Here is a 13,628-nt window from a genome sequence, read left to right on the forward strand (position 1 = left end):
CGCCTAGTTAGACTCCATACGCCTATAGTGTTGGCATATGGGAAGCCATACGCATGGGATATACACCCATACGCTTGTGATATAAGCGTATGGGAGGTTGCTTATAAAAGGCTGAGTTCCAAGCGCATGGAGCAGAAGAATTCTTGACACTTTACTTCAACGATTAACGTTACCATGCCAGATTTTCTCTAGAATGATAGGCCGTCTCAGGGTGCACACCAAGGTGGATCGAGCTTAACCGTATGTATGTATGAATGTATGCGTGCGTGCGTGCGTGTGTGCGTGCTTGCATGTATGTATGTATGTATGTATGTATGTATGTATGTGTGTGTGTGTGTATGTATGTATGTATGTAGGTAGGTAGGTAGGTAGGTATGCATGCATGCATGCATGTATGAATCCTATTGTAATCATTGGGTTATCAATAGGCACAAACTTTCGGCTAGAATCATTCTATTACGTCTGATAGATCAATTGAACGTATTATCTAATCGCAATGCGATCCTGCTGAGAATCTAATTGTTTCGCAGACCCTTAGGAGGAAAGCCTTATAGCAAAACCCGCTGACCATCCGAATGAACATGCGATAGCCGGTGGATCTCATGTTGATATGCTTGATATGGGACGTAAAGACTCATGCGGCTGCATATGAATTACTTCAATTAAAACGGCTACACATGCTTGATGTTAGGATTCATTTTTAACAAGTTAGTTCATATAGCTCGCTTCAAGTCCCATAATTTTATTCTTGAGTCATTTGGTACTATGAGCGTACTTCGGGTTTGTTTTTCGGGTTTCGGGTTTCTCGGGTTGGGTTCTTCCGGTTTCAAAGTTTTAATTTTAGACACGAAACCAACCCAAATCTCTCACGGTTTTTCGGGTTCGGGTTATTTGGTTTCGGGTTTTTTTCGAGTTGGGTTAATCGGGTTTTGGATATCTAAGATAACAAAAAGAAAATAAAAAAAAGTAAAGAAAAGCTACAACGCGAAATCTAAAGCAACATATTCTTCTTTACTCGTTACGTAAATAATCAAATTATAAATAAACATAACCCGATAAAGCAACATTTTCTCCTATTACGGTTGTTATTAGAAAAGATATATAAACAATAAATAGTCGATCAACTACAATATGTGGAATAATTTAAAGTGGAATGTGCAGAGTGTTACGTATACGATGTACATGCCTAATACTAATATAATGTTTTTAAACAAATAGTTTATTCGGGTTTTTTGTGTTGACCGAAACCTAGAAATCAAACCCGAGAACCAACCCGAATTACTTCGGTTTGGGTACGGGTTGTCCTTTTCTCTGGTTTAGGTTTTTTGGTACTGGCTAGTTTGGGTTCGGGTTCAGGTTTTCTCGGATTGGGTTTTGGGTAAAAGTGACAACCCTATTTGGTACCACCATTTTAAGGATTTTCCATCAATTGCTACCAATCTCACTCTATGCATGTTACTTAGAGCACCAACAACAAAACTTCACAAACCGCTATATCAGCTCCATATCAGATTCCAAGCTTTTATTAAAAAAAACCCCTCATTTTCTTTGATAACAACAAACCTCTACAGACACCATTAAAATTGATGTGTGTGTGTGTGTGTGTGAGAGAGAGAGAGAGGGCTATCATGTCATCTGCAGACTCGTCTGCAACATCAAACTTCACTTTGGCAAACGTGCTACACAAAGGCGGAGTTTGGATTGAGGTTTGTTCGATTGATTACACGCCATCCAGACCTCAAAAATTGAGACCTGATGAGTGCTCTTAGCTAGTTGAGTTTTGTCATCAAAGTTCAACGATAACCACTTAAGCTTTAAAACATCATTTTTCTTTTTAGTCAAATAAAGGACTTTTAAGGGCATTTTATAATAACAAAAACAAGGAAAAAGAAACACCATTTGAGTTATTAATCATCTTACTTTGATTATATATGTGCTTTTTATAATGATAGTCACACATCTGTTGATCACATGCACATATCTTGACATTCAATAACTTATATACATCGAGTGATATGTTTTGAATGAGTGAATTGCGGTTTTCGTCTATGCAGTTTGTTTAAATATGCGGTTTAGTTCAATAATTTCAAATTTGAGATTTTCATCCATGTGGTTTCTTTTCGCTTGCAGCTAAACTCGGCCCCAGTAACTCCGCTAAGTCTTGTTTTTAAACCCATCATCGTGTGAGGGGCATTTTTGTCCCTTTTCACCCCCAACCCTAATTTACAAGCCCCCTCACGGGAGGGGCCGTGTATTTGAGGAAAGACAGGATAAAACTGCCCCTCATGTAAGGAGCACAGTAATGGGTTTAACGATCAGAGTTATCGGCGTTAGTGTGGTCGGATTTAATTATAGGCGAAATGAAACCACATGAACGAAAATTGTAAATTTGAAACTATTGGATTAAAGCCGCAGATTTTGACAATTCACAAAGACGAAAACCGCAATTTACTCGTTTTGAATTTAACAAGGTGATTTCTGCATCATCATCATTGTTGTTATTGTTTACCCCAAACCCAATTGCTCACACATGGTTCTTTAATCAAGAATAGCATTATATGATCTCCAACTAGATTATATAACTATGTGATGTGTGAACCCATTAAACAACAAATTTCCATATTACTTCATGAATCCAAAATCAACACAAAAACTGAAGATCAAGTCAATAGATTGCTTACCAAAGCCGCTTATTCGCTTGTTGTCAACTAAATGAACTTCCAAGCTCGATTTTGAATTAAATTTGCATAAATTTAACTCATTTCCTTGTTTTTCTTTTCCCCACTATCATTTCTCAGTGTAATTTCTCCCAGCTCACAATACCATTCACGTTTTGGAGAGCGGAGACTTAAAATAAATGTGAGCTGGGAGAAATTACACTGAGAAGTGATAGCGGGGAAAAGAAAAACAAGGAAATGAGTTAAATTTATGCAAATTTAAGGATGTTTGGGTATTGTTTTAACTCTCCCAAGTAACCCACTACAGTTTGGGATGACAAAAAAAACCTAGCTTGACAAAATGCCTAAAACCCCAAAAAAATCCCGGACAGTTGGTTTGAGACTAAAAAAAATTGGGGGTATGAGACATAATCAACTGATTACTCAAAATTTTATACCCATTTACTCAAATCATATACCCGAATTATACCTTAAAATTTTTAGTTTTTAAGTTATTTTCCATGATTCTTCGTATAAAATGAAATTTTCTGTATGCATTTTGATGATTTTATTTGTAGTTAAAAACATACAATAATATAAAATAAGAAATTGAAAGAAAAAATATATTTGAAATCCCTACAAGTATTTTCTTAAGAAAATAATGGTTATGCGCGGGTATCATGAGTATACCCAATATCCGATTGGGTATTTACCCGAGAAGTATCTGACCGGTAATAAATCAAGTATGATATTGAAATTACCAATACCCGTCCCATGTTCGTCTCATTGTCATCCCTAACTAGAGTTTTAAGTTATCTTACTTTACCCCATTTAATCTTTCACTTGCATCATGGTTTATCTCATCTAAGTCTTAACATTAATTGTTAGCAACATAACACAATTCCAAACTTCAAATACAAATTTGATATTGGTTTCACAAGTTTTACATGTTTTTATATAATATAGGATCGATGCTACACCAACTAGGATGTCTTAGAAGCTTTGAAGGAAAATGTGATGAAAATATGGTAAGAGTTCGGTCCACGGGTTGAAAACCAAATGATAGTCAACTAAACATCTACCCATAAATATGAAAACTTACTAACCAAAGAATGTTATGTTGATTATACAATTAATATCTTGAATTGTATATATGCATGCCCTATGTAATGATATTTTGATGTGTTTGCAAAAGATTGACACAAAGAAAGATTTGGCCAAGCATTTAACATGACTAAGAATGAATTTGGGAAGGTAAGTAAAAAGTTTGTAAAACTACATGTACATGCATCATTAATCATTGACGTATTTGTATTGATATATGCATAAATGTATATTTCAGTTATTATTTGTAGCTTGTAAAATATATGTTCGTAATGTGAATGGTATTGTGCATAAGTCTATTTTACGCATTATACATATTGAATTTACAAAACTTGTAATAATTTTGGGCAGGTGTTTTCTGCATTCATGTTATACATGTGTAGTTACATGTAAAATTTGATCACTCGTAAACTTGTGAATTGAGTTTGGTAGTGTAAATGGCTTTGTGCGTAAGTTTATTTAGCAGTTAACATGTTTACATACTTTGGCTTATAAAACTTGTAATGATTGCGATAAGTGCTTCCCAAAATGGTGAAGTGTGGTTAATCGGTTAATCACACATAGTTATATTTAGGATATGTAGTATAGTTCGGTTTTTCTTGCTTAGTGTTCATGTGACCGAGTGTAACACCGCCCCTCATAGAGTGGCTCCTAAGAATGGAATAAAGCATGGAATATCACACACAAATCACCCCCCCCCCCCCCTTTTTCTAACCACCACGTGTCTAATATAAAGTTATTATTTTATGCCTCCTTTTCAATATATTCTTATTATTTTATTAAAGAATGAGAAAAACGAAAAATTTTAGCAGTAAATGGCTTTGTGGTGAAGTGCTTCCCAAAGTGGTGAAGTGTGTTTAATCAGTTAATCGAACATAGTTATATTTAGGATATATAGTATATTTCAGTTTTTCTTGCTTAGTGTCAATGTGACTGAGTGTAACACCACCTCTCATAGAGTGGCTCCTAAGAGTGGAATAAAGCATGGGATATATCCCACACAAATCACCCTGCTAACCCCTCCCCCCTCCCCCCCCCCCCCCCTTTTTTTTATAACCACCGCTTGTCTAATATAAACTTATTATTTTATACCTTCTTTTAAATATATCCTTATTATTTTATTAAAGAAAAAGGAAAAATGAATAGTTGAGTACTTTATTACTGAAACGGAATGGAGTGTGATACGTTGATAAATAACAAAGCGAATTAAGAGAAGTGTTGGAGCCACAACACACCCCCATAGCCTTAGCATGAATGCTTTCTATCACATTATAATGATGAACATCCATAAATATGTACTTTAGATAATGTTTTAAAATTTAAACAATGAATCAAAATCTAAATCACTAAAATAATTTGCTAATTCTTAATTGAGTTTATTTTGGGAATGTAGTTATGCAAATTACTTGTTATACAAGGATATATGTATATGGATATAACTAAAACACGGAATAAATCATACTAAAAAAATGGAAACTTAAATGAAACAAATAATTAAATTAAAATTAAATATAGATATAACAACCATATAGTTTATTATTCTTTGTTGTAAATAAAATAATAAATAAAAATCTATTAAAAGAAGAGTCCAATTAAACCAACTATTTTTAACAATTTCCTATTTCAAGACCATTATACTCTCTCTCTCTCTCTCTCTCTCTCTCTCTTTAAAAGCAAACCCAATCCCATCTCCAATAAAAGCCAGCACAATAACCCATTCTCTCAACATTTGCATGCTTCTCTTCTCTCTCTCTCTCTCTCTAAAACACAATACACACTCTCAACAAACATCAAAACAAACGCTCTGTATACATACATACACCTTCTTCAATGGCAGTTGAGGCAACCCACCACACTCTTTTCCACCCTCAAATGATGCTACCAAACACCATCAATATTGATACCAATGAAGCCACCGCTACCACCACACCTTTGGGTTACACAATGGGTGGCAACAACAATAATAATCCTATGATGTACAACTGCTCCGGAGGATACGCAGAGTCAACGATGAACAACGTGTTGAAGGCTGAGAGTGGCCTCACGTGCAGTATTCCAGTTTCCAGGAAACGAGTACGAGATTGTTCGGATCTTAACATGTTGTTGTCGTTTGTTAATAATAATAATAATCAGAACATGAGTATGAATCAGAGTCAGAGTCGGTGTGGAGGATATACGTTTCTTGGAGAAGATATATCGATGCAGATCCAGCAACAACAGCTGGAGATTGATCAGTTTATTGCTCATCAGGTAATTAATTAATTGTAAACATAATAATAATAATAATAATAATAATAATAATAATAATAATAATAATAATAATAATAAATTATTATTAGAGTTTTTAATTTTATTTATTTTTGTAAACGTAATTATTATTTAAGTTTTCGATTCTGGTTTCATGAAATTATTTATGAAATTGCAAATCTATTTTTGTAAGATTATTATTGGAGTTTTTTATTTGGATTTCATAAAATTATTTATTTATTTATTTATTTATTATTATTATTATTATCTATGAAATTGTAAATCAATTTTTGTAAATCAATTTTTGTAAGATTATTATTAGAGTTTTTGATTCCGATTTCATAAAATTGTAAATCTATTTTTGTAAATTAATTATTGTTATTATTATTATTATTTTTTTTATTATCAGATTCCGATTTCATGAAATCGTTTGAGTTGTAAATCTATCTTTGTAAACCTAATTATTATTCTAGTTTTTTATATGATGTATAAAATTTTAAATATATTTTTGTAAACCTAATTTTGTAAATCAATTATTACTATTCCAGTTTTCGATTTCATGAAATTATGTATGAAATTGTAAACCTAATTTTGTAAATTAATTATTGTAAATTGTAAAACTAATTATGATTTGAAATCAATTTATGCAGACGGATAAAGTGAGACTGGACATCGAAGAGAGACGAAAGCGAAATTCGCGTAGACTAATTGCTGTGGTAGAGGAAAACATATCGAAAAGGCTTCGAGCAAAAGAAGAGGAAATAATTAAAATCGCAAAACTAAATTGGGCATTAGAAGAGAAAGTGAAATCCCTATGTGTAGAGAATCAAATTTGGCGCGAGTTAGCTCAAACCAAAGAAGCAACCGCAAACACATTACGGAGCAACTTAAAGCAAGTGTTAGAGCAAGCCGTTCATGACGAATATCGTGCGACAGCTTGCGTCGACGAGGCGGATGATGCGCAATCATGCTGCGAAAGCAATAATGAAGAAAATCGGTTATCTTTTAATCGGGTTAACAACAATGATGATTGTGCGAATAATAATAACAGCAGCAACAACAACAGCAACAGATTGTGCAAGACATGTGGGAAGGAGGAATCATGTGTGTTGCTTTTGCCTTGTAGGCATTTATGCCTTTGCACAATATGTGCTTCTTCGGTTAACATTTGCCCAATTTGTAAATCCACCAAGAACATCAGTGTTCATGTGAACATGTCATGATGTTTAATTTTCATTCAAATATTTACAATGACAAATAGATTTCAGAAACTAACAAATTGTAAGGCTGAGGGGTGTGGGGCTTCAACGGGGGCGCTAGAGCCCCTCCGCTCGCGCCCCCAGGCGCTAACACCACACCACCGGGGCGCTAACGGAAAAAAAAAGAGAGGCGTGAGCTGGTTAGCGGCTGAAGAGAGAGAGAATCTTGCATTGGGTTTACAAAAGAGCCGTTGGGCTTTTAAATATTAAAAAAAAAATATTTTCCTATATAATTATACTCCATTTCACCCATTTTTATACTAAAACTTCAAACCTTCACCCAAAATCAATTCATCTTCTCAACTTTTTTTTAAAAAAAATGGCTGGAAATTGGTTCCCAAACTTTGATTCAGATTATCTTGACGACGATTTATGGTCGTCACCGCACCAACCGATGTTTTATTTGGAGCCGCAAGAATCATCCGGCTTTCAACCATCCAACACACAACCGTCTCCTAGAGACTTCAGTAACCTAAATCCGGTCGATCAAATGCTAATGGAAAAGCAAAAGGAACGTATCCGAAAGAGGTTGATCGAATAAGACCAAGCCGAAGAATAAGAAGAATGTTTTTTTAGTACTTTAATTTTTATTTTATTTTTAGATATTAATGTGTTTTTTTTATTAATGTGTGTTTTTTTAATAATTTATGAGTTTTTTTAATAATACGTTGTTTGAATATATTTATAAAAAAATAAAAAAAAATTCGCTGGAGCCCCTCCACACCAGGGCCAGGGGCTCCAACGAGGGCTCAAACACCCCCCATATACAGTTTCTCTCTCTGCCACACGTCATAATATTATTGGTTGGAGTCCATATTAAAGCCCCCATTAAAGCCACTCACACCCCTCAGCCTAAGTTGTGACCATGATACTAGTTTTTTCATAATATTTTATTTTCTTGGTTGTTAATGTTTGATTGATTGTGATTATATCTCTAATTTTGTTTTAATTAGGATTTGGTTAGGGTCTAGGGTGGGGTGAGGTGGGGTAGGGTGATGGGTAGATAGGTGGTGATGTCAACGTGGGTACATGAAAGTGCGAAGGTGCTGCAGTAAATGCTTTTTTTGCTTTTATAAATATACTTTTTATTTAATTATTTTTTGTTATAGTTTATTAATATATAAACGTTCAACAAACGTTAAATTGTTCTATTAAAGCAAGTTGACCACTTTGAAATCCAACCTGAGTGTTTTATGATTATGTTTAAGAGTATAGAAGAAATAATATGAAGTGAATTTTTTTTTATGTTTGAAAATTTCTTGTTTATAAAGGTATAAAAAGTATTGTTTAATTAAAAATGAAAGAAAAATTTAACGATTATTAGTATAATTTTATATTTAGAAATGGTGTAAAAGATGAGAATGCTTTCAGGGATTTAACGATTCTAACAGCTTGGTCTAATTGTGTTAGTCGAGCCGGTTCTTTATCCTTATTGGCATTGTTTCATCATTATACTTTTCTCCATTTTTTAAAATATTGTAAGTAAATGTATTATAATCATTAACTACATTTATTAATTTATTTTTTAAAAACAAATTAGATAATTAAGAAAACCAGCTTAATCTGTTGAGCGCTAACTGTTAAACCGTCTACCAGTAAACCTGGTACGTCTCACCAAGCGTGAGAAATTTGTTTTTCGTTTTTCTAACCATAATTAGTGATTTCGCTCAAGATTTTCATAAAACTCTAATTAACATTAAACGATCTACATCTAATATAAAATAACAGTTGTTTAACCATTTAAATGACTGATTATTCGATTGTTAAGCCTTCAAACATCATCGACAAAAACTAGAATATCTTTACAAACTATTTGCATTAAAAATAATTCATTAAGTATAGAAATAAAGAAGGGTAGGCAGAAACAATGTAGGCTTGATAGTAATAATAAAACAGAGGTGACAATGCATTTAGTTTTATAAAACAACAAAAGTATTAAAGGAGAGAGAGAGAGAGAGGCATCCATCTGTTTTGACATTGGAAAGTGAAAGGGGCAAAGTAAAATACAAGGCAAAGAGACACGTTCATCGTATCCATATTCAAACCACTTTCCAAGGCATTATCTTGTATCCATCGAAAAGGACACATACACCAATCCTTAACCTTATACGTATTCTAATTAGCTTAATCTAGTTCTTAATGAATTAGGTATTGGTTTGCCGGTTGCATTCATGTTAAACAAGAGGCATTTAGTCTAATAATAATCTTAATAGTTATTAAAATAATGCAGCATTATGCACATCAATTGTTAAATCGAAATGCCGATAGGGTTGGTGGTCTATTGTCAAAGAAAAAGCCTTTAATACATCTAAACAAAAATAGTTTATTAAAGATTGGATTGTCTTCAATGATCAAAGACTGTTTCTCGCAAATTTTAATACACATGTAGTGTGATATTGGTAAAAATCATTAACTTTATCTGATATCTGATTTTACGAACATCTTCAAAAACTAACACCAATAAAAATAATCTTATTTTTCGGTGACCAACAATGTTTCACCTTTCTTTTTATTGTGGTTTAAAATTGAATGTTTATACTTATAATTCACATTCAACCACTTTTAAAACCATTAAGTCATGTAAACTGAAGACAGGCTGAAGTTGCAGACACCAACATTGAAGTTGTGTTATTCAGTATCAGATACTCATTTTTCACGTTTTAGTCGATAACTTGCTTATCCAAAATAATACATCACTTTTTGGGAAAAAAATTACATTATGTTAAACTTCTTGAATCCGTCAATTTTTTTAGTTATACAATATAATTTAGATCCATAATTATCTTATATTTTCAATTGCAATTCTCATACAAAATAAAAGTTTTGTATTAATATAGAAGGTGGTGTGGGAGTTATTATGTTTGAATAAAAAAATTAAGAGAATTAAAAAGTATATAAATTACACAACTTTTTTTGCATATAAAATATCAACTTTGGCATGTAATACTACATAGGTGGGCCCCTAAAGGACGGATTAGAAACACCAAAGTAGACATTTAATGGGAAAAAGACTTTAAAATAATGAAGAGGGAAGGGATCCTTAAAAGCAGGTTTTTTCTCTGCCACGTGGGGACCACAACTTCTGTCGCTTTATGGCCGGCATCCCACTCCTTTAACGTTCATATTTTTATTTTTAGTAGTGGTACCTCTGTCTATGACTATTATCAATTAAATCCCCACTCATTTATTTATTACATTTATAGCCCTTAGGTCAAATTCTTCTGCCATATGGTCCCCCTTGCTTGCAACCCCTTGTTGAATTATTTTTTATTTTTATTTTAATAGCGTTAAATCGTCTGCACTTATACATTAAGCGCTCCTTACTACTTTTAGATTCAAACAAACGATTCAATCACTGAAATGAAAAATCCTAATTCGAGAAGGGAAGGTCTCCAATTACAAGGTAAGAACGCTAATTTTGATAACATAAAACATCGACAAAAACAAAGAGCAGAAAAACAAATACTTAAACTAAACTAAGTTGGGAACAATTACGACTTGAAACCCCCACTCCTGACATCGTAGCTTAACCCCATCTCTTACAAAAACATTTTTCCTCCATCTAATTTCCCTCCATTCAGCTTCAATTGGCTTGCTTTGGTCCAGCTGATCCTGCATGACCCAACCCTAGCACCAGGTTCGTATCATATACTTTGAATCCTCTTACAATGATGCTATCTTTAAAAAAGTTACATACACCTGTAAGAATCAAAATCAAAGACCTTTCTAGGTGAAAACCTTATGAATAACCCCCTAACCACCTGAGCTAGTTTCTGAAGACTTTTGAATAGTGTAGCTAATTAAGAAAATCCTGGCTCACGTATCACATATGCATGACCTGTGAGTAAGCTTGAACAAAAATGTCGGGGGCCGGACTCAAATGGTATGAAAATTTTCATAAACAAAATTGGTGAGGGTGGGGGGGCTCAAATTTTCAACGGAAAACAGGTACATATACACTACGTATGCAAATTTTTAGACAAAAAACGGGTTAATTTGCAATAGACGAAGGATTTAAAACATATATATTATTAAAATCAATATATGTGTGATAAGTACGATTTATATAAAAGCAATATGTTTTTCTTTGGTGTCAAGATACCGATTACTTTTAATCTTGAAGAAGAAATATCGTTGTTGGTCTACCACCGGTTGTGATGCTCTATCATTTAAGCACTCCTTTTCCTTGAACATTGTATGAGAACAATAGTGTTGGATGAAGTGTCAAATGATTACACTAAAGAAAAAGCATGATACAAACACAAACTTTATTCAAAGGTGTTCGTGGTATTCTTTTGTTACTTTTGCCTGAAGAAAAGTTCAAAGTAACCATACAATATACTCTATTATTGTCACGAGTGGAGGAGCCGGACTTATTGATCCGGTTTATCATAAGATTTTATTCACTGCATACTACATTAAGGGACTGAAGAAACACTAATCGACCCCGGGCAGATTACGGATAATCTGGGGGTTAAATAGATGTTTCCCACGAGGGGTTAGATCCGGCAAAGATGGTTCTTCTGATAACCTGCAAAACAGACACCGTGAGCTCGTCACTAAGAAGGGGGGGTACCTCATTGTGACCACCCTCCGGCGTGAGAATCAGACTGGATTGCTCTTGAATATAAGTGTATATTAAGAGATTGCTAGAGCAGATATCAGGTATAAGATATAAGATACAAGATAAGATGAGATGATCATACCATTTGGGGTATTTATAGCCGAATGTAGGTTTCCAAGAAGGTATAGCCGGCTGAATAGTATTTCTGTTCTACCAACTGTGGCCTACGCACGTGCCATGCTGGTAGTTGGTGGGTAGGCAGCGGCTGACAGTGACCAGGCCTGCTGTGTACTATTCCTTTTCCACCAACTGCAGGCTATGCACGTGGTATGGCAGGAGTTGGTGAGTAGGCAGCGGCTAATAGTGACATACAGTACAAGAGCATGCTGCTCGCCATACTGTTGTCAATGAGCTGTCGTATCTCTGGTCAGATCTTTTGCCCATACCTCGTCAGGTACAGTACAAAAGATCCTCCAGTATCGTACGGACTGGCTTATTTGGGCGGGAGTATTCCCCCTCCCGCCTTTGTGCGGGATTGTTCCCGGCTTTGCTCATTCCTTCTTCAGGTGACTACTGAATTATTTGAGAGCTAAGAGCCTTGTGCGTGTAGCCTTGCTGCGCGGGTGGCCTTCCCTGATGGCTTGTATCCGCAGCTGCGGGAATAGGCGGAGTACTTCACCATTGGGAGGCATTTCCTGCGGGAACAGCTTGCGTACTGCGCGTAAGGACGTCACGTCTCTGAGCATGGTGGGTCCTGCGGATCCAGTTGGTTTCCGCGCAGACGTCTCTCTTCAAGGTGACTCATGCGGGTCCAACTGGGCTCTGCTGGGACCTACCTCTTCAGGGACCGAACACGTGTTTTCATATAAATCTTTGATTGTATAAAGAAAATCTACTTTGGACCCGCTCATAACAAAAACGGGCTAGCTCTAAAACCTAAAATTAAAAGCATAAATTTACACAAATATCTTATTTGAAGAAAGTAATAATTTTTTAGTGATAAAAAAAACTTGAATAAGAAACAGAGTCAATACCATTTCAAATCAAGTTAGACTAGAATATTTCAAAAGCCAATATTGAAAATACAACTTACTAAATAATAAACTATATGCACGTAACTTATTTAAAAACCATATGTTTAGAAAAGATCAATGATGATTAAATATATTAAATATTATTATTAATTAAAGTTGTTTTATTATTAGGTGAATATCGATGGATGAACGGTACAAGTTTTTTATATTCAATCGTCCTTTTCCAAGTGTGGTGAACAATTGAATATTAGAGCCATCACCACTTTGGTGGGATGGTAAAGGCTTTGGCCTTTGGGTGAGAGGTCCAGGGTTCGATTCCTGACATTGACGGTATAATGTAAATAGTATGAGGAAAGCTTGAACATTCAAAAAAAATTGAATATTAGAGTCTACTGGATGATAGATTCTATAATATCAGAATACACATGGTACATGAATACACTGACAAATAATAATTATATTTTAATTAATATTAATTTTTTTTTTGGAAGGTGCCATCCTCATTGGAAACCCCATCTCCCATCTCGCATCATCCATCACATCTCAATTTGGTCCAAATCATCACGTCTTTGAAGACCACAAACAAATCTTTATTTAATTATTTATATATGTATATAACTTATTTGATTTTTACAGGGCACTACACTCAATACCCGACTGAGACTTTGAGACGTAATGTCAACCGTCCATATCAATTTTAATATTTCAGGCAAGACTCATTCAAAAATACTATTAAAAGGGAAACCCACTACTATCGAAAAAC

At 34.4% G+C, this 13,628-nt stretch overlaps 1 protein-coding gene across 1 annotated transcript; it reads left to right on the top strand.

Annotated features, from left to right (window-relative positions):
• Window positions 1–5,591: 5,591 nt before the first annotated feature.
• On the top strand, window positions 5,592–7,287 carry LOC143570857 (BOI-related E3 ubiquitin-protein ligase 1-like). Its single transcript, XM_077056396.1, has 2 exons — window positions 5,592–6,011; window positions 6,659–7,287. The coding sequence occupies exons 1-2, from the start codon at window positions 5,592–5,594 to the stop codon at window positions 7,229–7,231; spliced, it is 993 nt and encodes a 330-aa protein (XP_076912511.1). The 3' UTR covers window positions 7,232–7,287.
• The last annotated feature ends 6,341 nt before the right edge of the window (window positions 7,288–13,628 follow it).

This window comes from Bidens hawaiensis, unplaced genomic scaffold (genome assembly GCF_021521415.1).
Source record: "Bidens hawaiensis isolate Kalapana, Puna unplaced genomic scaffold, B.hawaiensis_p1.1 tig00025120_1, whole genome shotgun sequence".
Taxonomy (NCBI): Eukaryota; Viridiplantae; Streptophyta; class Magnoliopsida; order Asterales; family Asteraceae; genus Bidens; species Bidens hawaiensis.